This window comes from Neoarius graeffei, chromosome 16, assembly GCF_027579695.1.
Source record: "Neoarius graeffei isolate fNeoGra1 chromosome 16, fNeoGra1.pri, whole genome shotgun sequence".
Classification (NCBI taxonomy): Eukaryota; Metazoa; Chordata; class Actinopteri; order Siluriformes; family Ariidae; genus Neoarius; species Neoarius graeffei.
Genome location: NC_083584.1, coordinates 6,522,464 through 6,536,243, shown reverse-complemented (window position 1 = coordinate 6,536,243; position 13,780 = coordinate 6,522,464). Strand labels below are relative to the sequence as shown.

The 13,780-nt window shown below is 39.6% G+C and overlaps 2 protein-coding genes across 2 annotated transcripts in view; one reads left to right on the top strand and one right to left on the bottom strand.

The window, feature by feature from the left end:
* rims2b (regulating synaptic membrane exocytosis 2b) overlaps nt 1-13,780 on the bottom strand; it is a 242,987-nt gene that overhangs the window by 66,161 nt on the left and 163,046 nt on the right. The window contains exons 29-30 of the mRNA XM_060942429.1: nt 11,903-12,042; nt 1,651-1,865 (exon numbers count right to left, since the gene is read on the bottom strand). Coding sequence (XP_060798412.1) covers nt 1,651-1,865; nt 11,903-12,042 — 355 coding nt within the window. The remainder of the gene's footprint in view (nt 1-1,650; nt 1,866-11,902; nt 12,043-13,780) is intronic.
* LOC132900376 (NACHT, LRR and PYD domains-containing protein 12-like) overlaps nt 1-13,780 on the top strand; it is a 296,795-nt gene that overhangs the window by 187,933 nt on the left and 95,082 nt on the right. The gene's annotated exons all lie outside the window — the stretch shown is intronic.

Genomic DNA, 13,780 nt, shown 5'->3' with positions numbered 1-13,780 from the left:
ACAAAACACTAACCCAGCACCGCCATTATAAATTGCCATAATTATTAGCAAAACACGCTCAATGGCATCAATACGTGAGTTTCAAGGATTAGCTTCACACCATCCTGTTAGTGCCTTTTTAAATAACCCTATTTCCCCTCAGCAGGCATCAGTGGGGTGTCTCGGTTTAAGTGAATGAAGAGCTTCGAGCTTGATGTTTTGTAATGATTTCTCAGTAAGGTCTTTTTATTCTTCCATTTTATCAATCATTTATCTGAGTGTGCTACAGAAGTGGAGAGAGATCTTTTTTTTCACTGATAACCAGCAGAGAGCAAAACACACAGGAAATCACCAAGGGAAGGAAATTAAGGCCATGTCAGACCAGTATTCCTGAAAAACAATACCGTGTGCATGTGTTATCACTGGAATTAAATACATGCTCTCATAACAGGTAACACAGATACACTTTATATTGTTATTGGTGCCCTTAGCTCTGTGGTTTCAGGGCTGCTAGCGCCTTGTGACAGTTTTGAGTTTATATTTTGCTCCTGTCTTTGCCGCCTTCTTGTCACTGTTTTTTTTTTTTTTTGTGACCATAATTAGTAAATCAGTCTGTTTAGTGCACACCGTCTCTGTGTCTCATTGAATTATTGTGCATTTTTCTTCAAATCCAAGATAGTTTTCTTTCTGTATCTTTTTCTTCCTGTATGCTCCATTTTTCACATCCACTGATGTTATTGGCTGTTGGTTTAGAAATCAGTGTTTTCTTTCTTTCTTTCTGCATTTTCCATACCGTTCCAACTTTTTTTTTTTTTAAATTTGGGGTTACAGTTTAACTTGTAGCAAAAGAAGGTTCAGTAATAAGTGTGTAGTTTTATTCTTAAAATTATCTGGCAACAGTATGCACTACCGTTCAAAAGTTTGGGGTCACCCAGACAATTTTGTGTTTTCCATTAAAAGTCACACTTTTATTTCCCACCATAAGTTGTAAAATGAATAGAAAATATAGTCAAGACATTTTTCTGGCCATTTTGAGCATTTAATCGACCCCACAAATGTGATGCTCCAGAAACTCAATCTGCTCAAAGGAAGGTCAGTTTTATAGCTTCTCTAAAGAGCTCAACTGTTTTCAGCTGTGCTAACATGATTGTACAAGGGTTTTCTAATCCTCCATTAGCCTTCTGAGGCAATGAGCAAACACATTGTACCATTAGAACACTGGAGTGAGAGTTGCTGGAAATGGGCCTCTATACACCTATGGAGATATTGCACCAAAAACCAGACATTTGCAGCTAGAATAGTCATTTAGCACATTAGCAATGTATAGAGTGGATTTCTGATTAGTTTAAAGTGATCTTCATTGAAAAGAACAGTGCTTTTCTTTCAAAAATAAGGACATTTCAAAGTGACCCCAAACTTTTGAACGGTAGTGTAACTAGTAACAGTAGTTTGGTCATCATGATAGTAGCTGAAACATTTTGGGAAAAATAATGGTAGTTGTAATTGTAATAGTTTGATTATTAGTCGTAAAGATAACTAAGTAGTTTTAATATTAATAAATTAAAAATAAAATGAATGTAAAAAATAAAATAGGACTAGAACTATTACTGCTAATAATAATAATAATAATAATAATAATAATCAGAAGAAGAAAAAGAGGTTTGGCCATACCCTCTGGATCCAGCTGTGATGTGCTCTGGCTCTTCTTCCCCAAACCCACCATAGCAGCCATCTTGGCCCCAAAGCTAGAGCGCCTCTTCTTGTCATCTTCATCGTCGTCATTCCTGCCGAGTGAGCACATTTCTCCTCCGACGCTGGAGCTCTTGGTGATGTTGGAGCCCGGTGTAGCTGTCTGAGCCCTGTGTTTCATTTTGGATGTAAACCCACTGTCAGCAATGCAGCAGTATGAATGATGGAGGAAGAGTCAAAGAATGAAGAACAGAGGAAGGACAGGACAGAGGGAGAAAGAGGAAAGGACAGGGTTCAGCTATAGGATCAGGACAGGGACAGAGGTGAAGGTCAGTGCTAAACAGGAAGATCTAAAGAGGAAAAAAAACGTGCTCAGAATGGTTTTTATTTCATCAGTTATCAAACAATGTACCATTGACACCAGCTATTTTTTTTAAATAAAGTTTACTTAAAAGGTTCTGACTGCAAAGTTGAATTCATGGCGGACTCAGCTCTTCCAGCAACGGAAAAGAAAAGGAAAGCCTGCCTAGTGAGTGCAACTGCAAGACAGAGCAAGGTTAGATGACGTGTCATTTTTCTGGACAGTGTAGGTACAGTGCACCGTCCCTTTAAGAAACTACATTTCCCATCAGCCCACTTCCGCGTTGACCTGCGTCATGCCGGGGCGGGATCACCAACATCATGTCCTCCATGAAGGCATAAATAACGGAACAAACTTCCGTTCTTCCTCTTTCCGTCTCGGGACCAGCGGTCTGCAGACACAAAGAGGCTGCTCGCTCCGTGAGCAAACCCAAAAACACCTCTTTCTTGCAAGATCCACGATTTAGCGCGATTTCTTTCTTACCCTTGGCCAAGGTAGACTCCAGAGTCACGCGATTTTTAAACTCAACTTGAGTTACAACCGGTTTATTTGTATTAGAAGTGACGTCACGACTGCCGCCCAAGCAGTTTAATTCAAAGTTATAGGAAAGCGGCTGGACCCTTTCTTTTTCTTAACTGAAGCGCTGTGCACATTGTTCTACAAAGATTTCCTTCCCACGAGCTACGAAGCGTCGGACCAAGAATTCTTTGTTTCTACAGAAGTCTCTACGGGCTCCTGTGAACTCAGCCTCTTCAAGGAAATCCCCCATGCTTCACGGAGATCTCCACAATGGTGAAAGCTCCAAAAGTCTCGGGACATCTTCTCATAATCTCTCGTAGAAGCGAAGTACGGAAGTAAGACTTGGCATTTTTGGGCATAATAATTAAAGCTAGTCTTAGGAATTTGCTTTTATTGAACTAGTGTGAATTCAAACTCAGGAACGTTTTGTTTACACTGTTCAACACGCAGCATGTCGAATTGAATTGATCTGTTTTGTTTTAATCTCTCAATTGTTTTAATAGATAGGCTGTGCATGCTTCTCTTTATTCCTCACTAACACTTTAATTTCCTTATCACACGTCTTGATCTCATCAAGATCTCAGTGGATTTAGTAGTGTTATGAGCTAGCATTCCTTTGTCTTAGCTTAGCCACACGAGGTTAATCTAAGCACACACAAACACGTGGTCACCAGGCCCCACCAGGCCTGACACACACAAACACGTGGTCACTAGTTCACCAGGCCTCACAAACACCTTAGCTAAACACACGGCTAATTCTTTTGTTCCATTAGCCTCCAGGGCTAATTGTATTGTCTCAAGGGATCACAAGGCCTCCACCACGTGGAGTTAGCTACACAGAGCTAATCTTTTGTCTCTAAGGCCAAGTTTACATTAGACCGTATCTGTCTTGTTTTCTTCACGGATGCACTGTCCGTTTACATTAAACCGCCTGGAAACGCCGGGAAACAGGAGTCCGCCAGCGTCCACGTATTCAGTCCAGATCGTGTCAGCTCCGGTGCTGTGTAAACATTGAGAATACGCGGATACGCTGTGCTGAGCTCTAGCTGGCGTCGTCATTGGACAACGTCACTGTGACATCCACCTTCCTGATTTGCTGGCATTGGTCATGTGACGCGACTGCTGAAAAACGGTGCGGACTTCCGCCTTGTATCACCTTTCATTAAAGAGTATAAAAGTATGAAAATACTGATGCAAATACTGCCCATTGTGTAGTTATGATTGTCTTTAGGCTTGCCATCCTTCCACTTGCAAGTGGTAAGTGATCTGCGCTGGGATCACACACACAGCGGCTCAGTCCCGAATCACAGCTTGTGCACTTCACTCGCGCGCTCTGTGAGCTGCGCAAGGCCGGAGTGCGCACCCTCCAGAGGGCACTCGCTGTTCAGGGCGGAGTGATTTGGAGCGCAGGATGCCTGCGGAGCCGAGCGTATCCGTGTATTGGTGTTGCTGTGTGCACGCAAATCGTGTATTGGTGTTGCTGTGTGCACACTAATCGTTTTAAAAACGTTAATCTGATGATCCGCTGATACGGTCTAATGTAAACATGGGCTAACACACACAAACACACCTTTAGCTAGCAACCAGAGCTAAATCCTTTGTTCTCAAACCCCACGTGGTGACACACCCTCCTTAGCTAGCATTCCTTTGTCTTAGTTTAGCCACACGAGGTTAATCTAAGCACACACAAACACGTGGTCACCAGGCCCCACCAGGCCTGACACACACAAACACATGGTCACCAGGCCTCACAAGGCCTCACACACAGACATACCTAGCTAGCATCCCATGCTAGCCTTCTGCTCAGGCCATAGGGCCTTTCACACACACAGGCCACACACACAAGCACACATTAGCAACACGTGCTAATTCTTTGTTTTACTTAGATAACATTCCTTTGTCTTAGCTAGCAACCAAGCTAGGCCTCACCAGGCCTGACACACACACACACACACACACACATCTTAATTAGCACACAAAGCTAATCTTTTGTTCTCTCTCACACACACACACACACGCTCAAGTATATGACCATATCATATTTGTATATAATGATTCCATCTGCTATTATCCATTTTTATCTTTGTTATAATAAATTCATTTATTATTGAAACTGTGTGTATTTATTTGTGTTCCAATATTTCTGAAGTTGCCCAATCTCCAAAGAATTCTAAAAGGGGTGCATATAAGTTATGTCAGGGGTTTTCAAAGTGTGGGAGAGTGAGCCCCCCCTCAGAGAGCAAATAAACAACAGCGCCCCCTTACAATTTTTGTTGTTGCTATACTTAATGTTCCATTCGTATTTAAAAAAAATGGTTGTTGTACACATTTTTATTTTTTTCTTTTACACATTTTAAACATCTGTGCTTTTTAAAACAACTTTTTTTTTTTACACATTTTAAACATCTCATAGCATCATTAGCTAGCACCTCTTGGCAGACAACACACTGTGGCAGTGGAGCATCTTCAGATCCAGTCCATGAAAATCCAAACTTTAAATAATCGTGGTCAGACTTCCTTCTTTTATCAGTCCCCCCAGGATTCCGCGGGCCTTTTTTGTGATTGTTGCGGGCTAAAATGTCTGATGTTGCGGGGGGTTTTCCAAAAAATTGCGATGAAAGTTGCGGTGTTTTTTTAGGTTTTTGTTGCGATTACATTGCGGGAGGAAGTGAAAGTTGCGAGAAATTGTTGCGATTTTCTCTTTTTGTGATTAAAATTGAGTGATATGTTAAATATTAAGTTATTACTGAAAACCTATTGATTAAAAAAAAACAGACACTGAGAAATGGTCCTATAAACAACTTTACCAATATAAAAGATTACCAGGACTACAAAAATGCAGAAAAATAGGCTTTACTTATCCAAATGCTCCTGTTGGTTCAAAAGTTAAAGTGCAGAGAACCTCACAGCACAACATGAAGTTATAGACTGGTACCAAAATCCAGAATTGTTGTTTGTTTTTTGTAAAGGCTTTACCCCGTTTAAAACAAAACAAAAAACAAACAACAAAGAAAAAAACTCTCATATATACTAACCCTGATTAACCTGTATACCCTGTATGCCCCCACATTTTGTATGCTGCTGAATCTGTCCTTTTTTCAGTAGCTTTGTATAAACAATAACCGCTAAATGTAATGCAATGTTATGTAAGGTGATCGCCGAGGCATTCTCATTGTGAAAAGTAAGTCACATGTACATGGACTGGCATTTAATGTTGTATTTGTTCCTTTCTATTTGTTTTTTGTCTGTTCATATTCTTTTTGGGGGAGTAAAGTCAGTTTAAAAATGCCGTTAAATGCATAGGCCTATAGGCCAAGTTTAATGACCTTGAGGTTATCAGAGGTCATATGTCGTTTTACAAATGAAAAATGAATTCAGCACCCAAACATTTAACAAACAAGGCCGTTTGCTAACTTCATTAATCATTTTAGTACATTTCATTCCTTAGAAAGCTGAGAAACTGGGTTCAGCTGAGACGTTTACAGGCCCAAAGTTCAATGACCTCTAGAGGTCAACAGAGGTCAGATAGAGCTCGGCATATTGCAGATTTGAATTCGGCACACCCAAATTGACAAAATAAGACTGTTTGCCGACTTTGTCTCAAAAATGCCTTTAACTCCTTAAATAAGCACTTTTTTGAATTTTGGTACCAGTCTATTACCTTAAAATATAATATAAATGCCTCAGCTTTCATGTAAGAAAAAAAAAACTATTAATACTAGTACTGTGTGCAGGCAGTCTCTCCTGAAGACTAAATTAAACAATAATTATAAACTAATAAAATAAATGGCTCAGGCTTCATAGAAGAAAAAAAACAATTTGAACAGAATCTCTCAGTATGATGCTGAAGCTGCCTAAACAATGGAAAATAAAATACCATTTTGGCAAAAATGTTGGCATCCATTAATTTCTTGTATTAAGTAAAAAAATAACAAAGTGCACACAGTCCTTCACTGTAAACATAACACACTTTCAGTAACAGAATTTAAGCCTATATAATCACTGACTCGCACATCATGCAATGTTGCCAGATACTGCTGACGTTTTCCAGCCCAAAATATGTTCAAAACCTGCCAAAATGCACTTGAAACCGCCCAATCTGGCAACACTGCGGTAGTTTGTCGACGTCACCTTAAGATGACGCCAACGATTGGTCGAATTTGCGGGAAAGTTGCGGTGATTGGATATAATTGCAACACCGCCCTGAATTCGCGGGGATTGGTTGAATTTGCAAATCGCGAAATCCTGGAGGCTCTGTTTTTTTGCCTGGCCCAGACTCTGTCTCCTCACTCACTGTAGCTTTAGGTACTAAAAATCGGTCCATTTTGTCTCTGGCAAAGGCTAGCTGAAGCTCGCTAAATGTCCGCAAGAGTAACTTATTCTGGTTTATTTTTCCTCACGTTGCGCTCCCCCTGAAGAACTCTGGTGCCCCCTAGGGGAGGCGCGCCCCACACTTTGAAAAGCCCTGAGTTATGTAATACAGTAAGTGATCATAATAATTTGGAATATACCATAATTTGGCTGCTTGGTAATTTATTATTAAGAACCAAAATTAATGGTATGATTCACTTCAAATTATTCACTTCAAATGATTCACTTTAAATGATTCACTTTAAACGATTCAATGAGTGATTCAATTGTATGATTCAAATGAGACTGATTCAATTTAAGTATTAACCTTCAGATTTAATGAGACTGATTTAATGAGATTGATCACTTAATAATTACCAAATGCACCTACAACAGATAACTCAATCATTCTAGCTAGCGCTTAGCTATCTTAGCCTTAGAGTGCATGGGCTCGACTCCATGGTAGTGAGTATGGAGTTACACACCTAATTTGACCTTACAGAGAAAGAAATGCAGTAGCTGAGAAAAGATATATTCATCTTTTGTTTCATGGATCTATTCGCGAACATCAACCACAAATTACATCCCTGCGACACAAAGCTCTCCGAGGTCGATGCAGAGTCATGATGTTTTCTTGGTGGCATCGCCATCTTAGTGTGACACAGTTCCAAAGTTATGCTAATTAGTTCAAGTTCCTCCTTCGCGTTCGGCTGTTTCCTGTTTCCGTAGAGCCGTACTGTTTACTCAAGAGGAATAAAAACGGTCCCAAAATGGAGAAAAAGTGACCCTCAGGACACCAAAATGACCACATCTCATTCGTCCGCATGATATTGTTCTTGCAAGACAGAGGAAAATGCCATGCACAATATATATATTTTTTAAATTTCAGATGACTTTGCAGCCAGCACCTTTAAAACTGAGCAAATAATATGATGAAATAAAAAATAAAAAAAAAACCACACACACACACACACACACACACACACACACACACACACACACTCTTAATATCGGACTCAAGCCAAGCTATGAAAATTAATCAATCTTCTATGAAAATCACTGCATTTTTTTGAACCACGTACAAAGAACACTAACGGGTTTTATACAATACAAGCTCAAATTGAAGGCGTGGACAATTTAACAAATATTATAGGTGTATAGTTTTACAAAAAACAACACCACAACCTGAGCTTATTGGACAAAACATAAGGGATGAGAAGAAGCAGTTTAGTTAACTGCTCCTAAGAAGCGGTGTCTTTACTTAATTCCTCTACGGCAGTAAAACAAAAATGAGCAGATGTAGAGATGAAGGAGATAAGGAAGAGAAGGAGAGCTACGGTAACTGAAGGCTAAATACGGGGTTCAGCTTAAGAGAACGAGCACAAGAAAAGTCAGAAAATATGAAATTCTAACTAAAATAAAATCTAATCATATAATCAGAGATTATAGATTACAGCGTGCGTTCTCAAACAATTACACTGATTGCAGTACAGTACAATTAATTTCTAATTATATGTTGCATGTTCCCTTCACAGCGCGGGATTCGAGTGGTTCTGTCTCTTTCCTCGAGTTATACAAGTGGTTGTTATGAGTGGGTAAGAAACTACAGGTCACAGGGTATAACAGACTCACACTTAACATTTAAAACAAATATGTATTGTATTAATTAAAATCAGATGCTTCCTGGGGGGGCACAAAACAAAAAAAGCTATATTTCATTCTTTGATGCATCTTAAAGAATAGGAGTTTAAACAAGATCAACCGTGAGCTCCTGCTTCCTTACGTATCCCCCGCTCTCACTTATATCAGAACGCAAGCAATCGAAGGAATAGGACACTTATTATGAATGTTGACTTCAACAAATAATGAACCCTGAAACAAGGAAGTAAAGAGCAGGGTCTCTCCCCAGGGATTTCAAACAGCATCCTGCTAAACTGTCATTTTGAAATAGCATTTTGTTTCTTGAAATAGTGTCAAAATCCACCCTATATGTTTCATAAATACATTCAGACGGTAAACAGGAAGTCGATGTGCAACAGACCTGAAAACGGTAAACACGGTAAAGAACCCCAAGCTGAAGTTTGGTACCAAGTAGCTACGATTTGTGGCTGCTGAGAAAAAGGGTGTTTCGGACGGACGGAGATATGGACAGACGGACAGACAGATGGACAGAGGTAAACCAGTATACCCCCCTCCCCCCCTTTGGAATGGGGGTATAAAAAAACAACAACAACTGTTTCCTCATGACTTCTCAGGGAGTTTTTCCTTGCCACTGTTGCCTCCGTATTGACCATTAGGGGTAAATTTATCAATTCCTATCCTGTATGTAAAAGTTATATCCAGAATTTATATATTTCTGTAAAATTGCTTTATGACAATGTCCATTTATAAAAGTGCTACACAAATGAAACTTGATTGAACAGAAAGAGACCCAATGTAGGCTTGACAGCGCGCTGCTGCACTGATCAACCTTCCATACATGTATATAGGAGATCAGAATGCTTTTGTTTGGCCTTTAAAAACATTTAAAAGTGTTTAATCTACATAAAACTCATGTCGATTCAAGAATAAATAACATTTACAGAAAATATTGTGAATTTTGTGTGGTTTTCTGATGAGCTTTTACTTTAAGTGTTTAACATTGTATAACGCAATACACCAAACTCACGGATGCCGCCATCTTGGGTTTTTTAGTGATATTCGTCACCGGTCTGTGTGTTTTGTTGTTTCCAGCTCACTCACTGTTGGTTCAATCAGCTTGAAACTCCTGATTCCCACCTAGTGGTCGACTTTCTCATGTTGACTTGTTTTTCCAATAAAATCGCCTGAACACTTTGCTGTCTCGTGCCCACAGAAGATCAGGCCACTGAGGATAATTTTGTATCCTTCCTAAAAATCAATGCTTTTCCGAATACATTTTTCATGGAGAAAAAATGAGAAGGTGTATAAATATCAGTGGTGCTGTTTTGAAGAGAATTACCAAAAGTTTGAGCCTCTTACACACAGCGCTTTCGAGCACCACTGTCATTAGTCATGCTCGGCGTCCACAGTTTAAAGTGAATATACCCAGTAAATTCTGGCTTTTATGTTTAAACACAAAGGATGAACAGATTTCACTGCTGTGTTACTTTTAAGCCTTCGAGGTGCAGAATTGTGATCTACAAGAAGAAGAAGAAGAAGAAGGCTTTATCTGTAATTCTTACCCTAATGCTCAAAATTCTAAATTTCTTTATTTTTAGCTTTTTGGTCTATTAATTTCTGCTGGGTTTTTTTTCATGAATGGAAAATTAAACCAGTGGGAAATGATCACTGGTTTGTGACTGGGGCAACGGACCGAAATGGAAATTTTATAAAACACTGGATTTTCAAATGTTCATAACTTTAGGGTTTTTTTTAGACATATTTACAAAATTAAGCAAGTTTTCAATTCATGCTCTTTAATTTGATACATTACACAACACCATGATGATGACTTTAAAACATGGTCTGTCATCGCTACTCAGTGTGAGTGTACTGGAAACACTGAGATTTGAACATACGCACTGTCTAACTCCTGTTTGTGCGCGAATATCTATGTGACTTATCCATTAAGCACAAGTAGTGAGGATTTACGAGCGGTACCTCGTATAGTGAAGGCTACATCAGGGGGCAGAGCCTTTTCTTACAAAGCTCCACAGTTATGGAACAGCCTTCCAAGTAATCGCTCCTGTGAAGGACGGCCCCATGAGGACAGTTGAGGGTTATACCTGGAGGACGCTCTGGACTCTTACAGTAATGCTTTTATGGCTGAGGACTACAGTTGACTTGCTAACTTTAGGACCGCAGTTGTCATGAACAGTTTTGCACTCAAGTTTCCATCAATGAAGAGTTTATAACATCAACGAAACTGACTTCATGTTAAAACTGTTAATGTTATAGTCATGTTGTCTGTTGTTGCCCAAATGAGGATGGGTTCCCTTTTGAGTCGGGCTCCTCTCGAGGTTTCTTCCTCATGTCGTCTGAGGGAGTTTTTCCTTGCCACCGTCGTCACAGGCTTCATCATTGGGGATAGATTAGGGATAAAATTAGCTCATGTTTTAAGTCGTTCAAATTCTGTAAAGCTGCTTTGCGACAATTTTTATTGTTAAAAGCGCTATACAAATAAACTTGACTTGACTTGATTTAAATCCAGAAATTGCGTGCACACACACAGAGATATCCAGCCTTCTGTCATTACCGTGCTGTTCTGTGTGAGTGTTGCATACATGGGGTGGCGACTTCAATCATCTGAATGCGGAGCTCAGAAAGCCCATCTCCGTGGCTGCGTAACCCGACTCTGAATACCAGGAACTTTCTTCACAATAAATACTGATGTCAGGGTTTTTTTTTTTTCTTTTTTGGTGCCGAGTCTGAATATGAACTTTACTCCAAGATTGTGCAAGTCCTTAAAAAGTTTAGTAACTCAGTTCTATTTTCAAATGAATGACTACATTCACATGATCCTGACCTGTCAGGCTCCTCCTCTTCCTTCTCCTCCTCCTCATCTACTCCATTTTCCTGCTCTCCTTCCCCTTCCTCCTTTACAGTCCCCTCTCCCTCCATCACACACTCCTCCCCCTGAGACTGACTTTGCTGGACAGCCTCGCCACGGCTACACACACACACACACACACACACACACACACACATATATATATATACACAAGCAGACATGCACAATGATGCAGAGATACACACAAACACACAGAGTAAGATAGATTCACAAAAACAAAGAAAGATACACACGCATAATAAGACGAGCGTGTGAACAGGTACATACACATAAATACAAAAACATACACAAATACATATAATATACAAATCAAAACACACACACACACACACACACAATCACAGGCCCAAAGGAAGCATGCAGGACAGAAGAAAAGAGAGAAAACTGAGCATGCGTAATAAAGAAGAAGTCGGATCGTTAGTAACAGATAAAGATGAAAGGTTGGAGGTCAAAGGTCGCATTCCAAACCCCACCTAATTTTGCGAGCGGCCCGCGCTCTCTCAGACTGGACGGACATGTAGCTTGCACTGCTAAGCCGAGACGCGCTGGACATGGCAGATATGTCACTGACGTCACTGTCTGAGGACTTCATAGACAGGCTGTCCATTCCACGCTGTACAGGACACAAGGAACACAATATTAATACAAAAATAATTATCAGTTATTCCACAAAATCGAGTCGGACATGAGCTGATAGCCGACGAGGCGCGTAGCACCGAGTTATCTATAATACATGTACGACGAAATTGAGTGGAATAATTGCTTCATTCTCTCAACGTTCACGGGATTTTCAGAAACAGAGCATTTTTATTTTTTGCAAATTCAATCAAAAACTTTCTGCACAACATCTGACAAAATCATTTCCTCTTAGAATGTAAACAAACCGGTGAAATGACGAGCAATTTGCGAAAAATGCGATAATAATAATAATTCTTGAAAAATAAAAAAAGATACGCTCTTACCATCAAAAACTTTTATACCATATTTTGTTGCTTTTTTTGTATTTTTTGTGGTTTTATTTTTTCTTCTTCTTTAGGTTTTTTTTTGGCGGTTGGCAAACCAACTTAAAGGTGCATTACCGCCACCAACTGGGCTGGAGAGTGAAACAGGACATATTGGGGGGGAAAACCTATATCCTTATAGCTATTTGTTTCTTTTAAATACCTGATAACAATTTTTGGGGTTTTGTTTTTGAGTCAAGTTTTTATTTCATACTCAGTTGCTTCAGTAACACGCTCCGCCATTTTGTTTTTCTCTACTCACGGTATATGAGCTGATATCCTAGTAGTAGAGTAGCCAATCAGAGCGTGTGATTGCTCATATCCAGTGAATGTGGAGAGAATAATAAAATATCAGGACTAAAGCACTCTGTGGCATGCTGTAATAGGAAAGTAATCAATTCCGAGGCGGTAACAGGAACTCCATTTCAATATACCATACCATTGTTGATTATTTTCCCATTACTGCATGTCTCCAAGTGCTGTATTTGTCTTATACCCATAATTTTTTTTTATTTAGTAAAGAACATCATTTCATACTTTTTATCCAGTTATAGTTACTTTTAATGTTGCAGAACATCAGCAAAGCAAATTAGTATCTGTTCTCACTTACTCTCACTTGAATTTCATTTAAAACTCCTCTGTCCTGGAGATGTCAATAAAAGTGCGAGTAAAAGTGCGAGTCTTACAAAAATGACATCACCCCTGGGAATCATGCCTTAGAAAACTAGACATGTTCAATAGTTTACTGTCTAAATTGTATTTTAATATGAAGCCGGGAACATGTTCTATTTAGACGGTAACGTTTGGCTCTTTGAGTCTGCTGTTATACAAATGTGTTTCTGGTAAGTTACTGTAAATTCAAAGGAAGTGACATCATACACGCAATGCTTTAAAGTGCATATTCTGGACCAAATTTGTTTTTTTTTTATATGAAAGTCTGCCCCTTTACACACTCATCCAGAAGGGTAATTTTGCATAAGGACATCTTTCTACAGCAGAAAAAAATTAAACAACAAAACGCGTCTGGAAAAATCCCAAGGGAGTCTGGAGCCAGATTCGTGATGTTACCTGCGAATCCGCCAGCAGGCTGCAAGAGCTTGCACGGTTTCAGTGCACAGCCTGTGTAGACCAAGTTTAGCAGTGAGCGATTTTGCATTGAAATATGGAATTGTCACCTGAGCGCAATGTGGGAAACAATGAGTACTAATCCCATCAAGATTGGTGTTGCTACACCCTCCCACGATACATCTGTTAACCATTTGAATAATTACGTGATAACGTTGAAGAAATTTGCAGAAAACCACCAGGTCGTTTTCTCATAAACAAACCAGTGCTGATGTAGCATTCAGA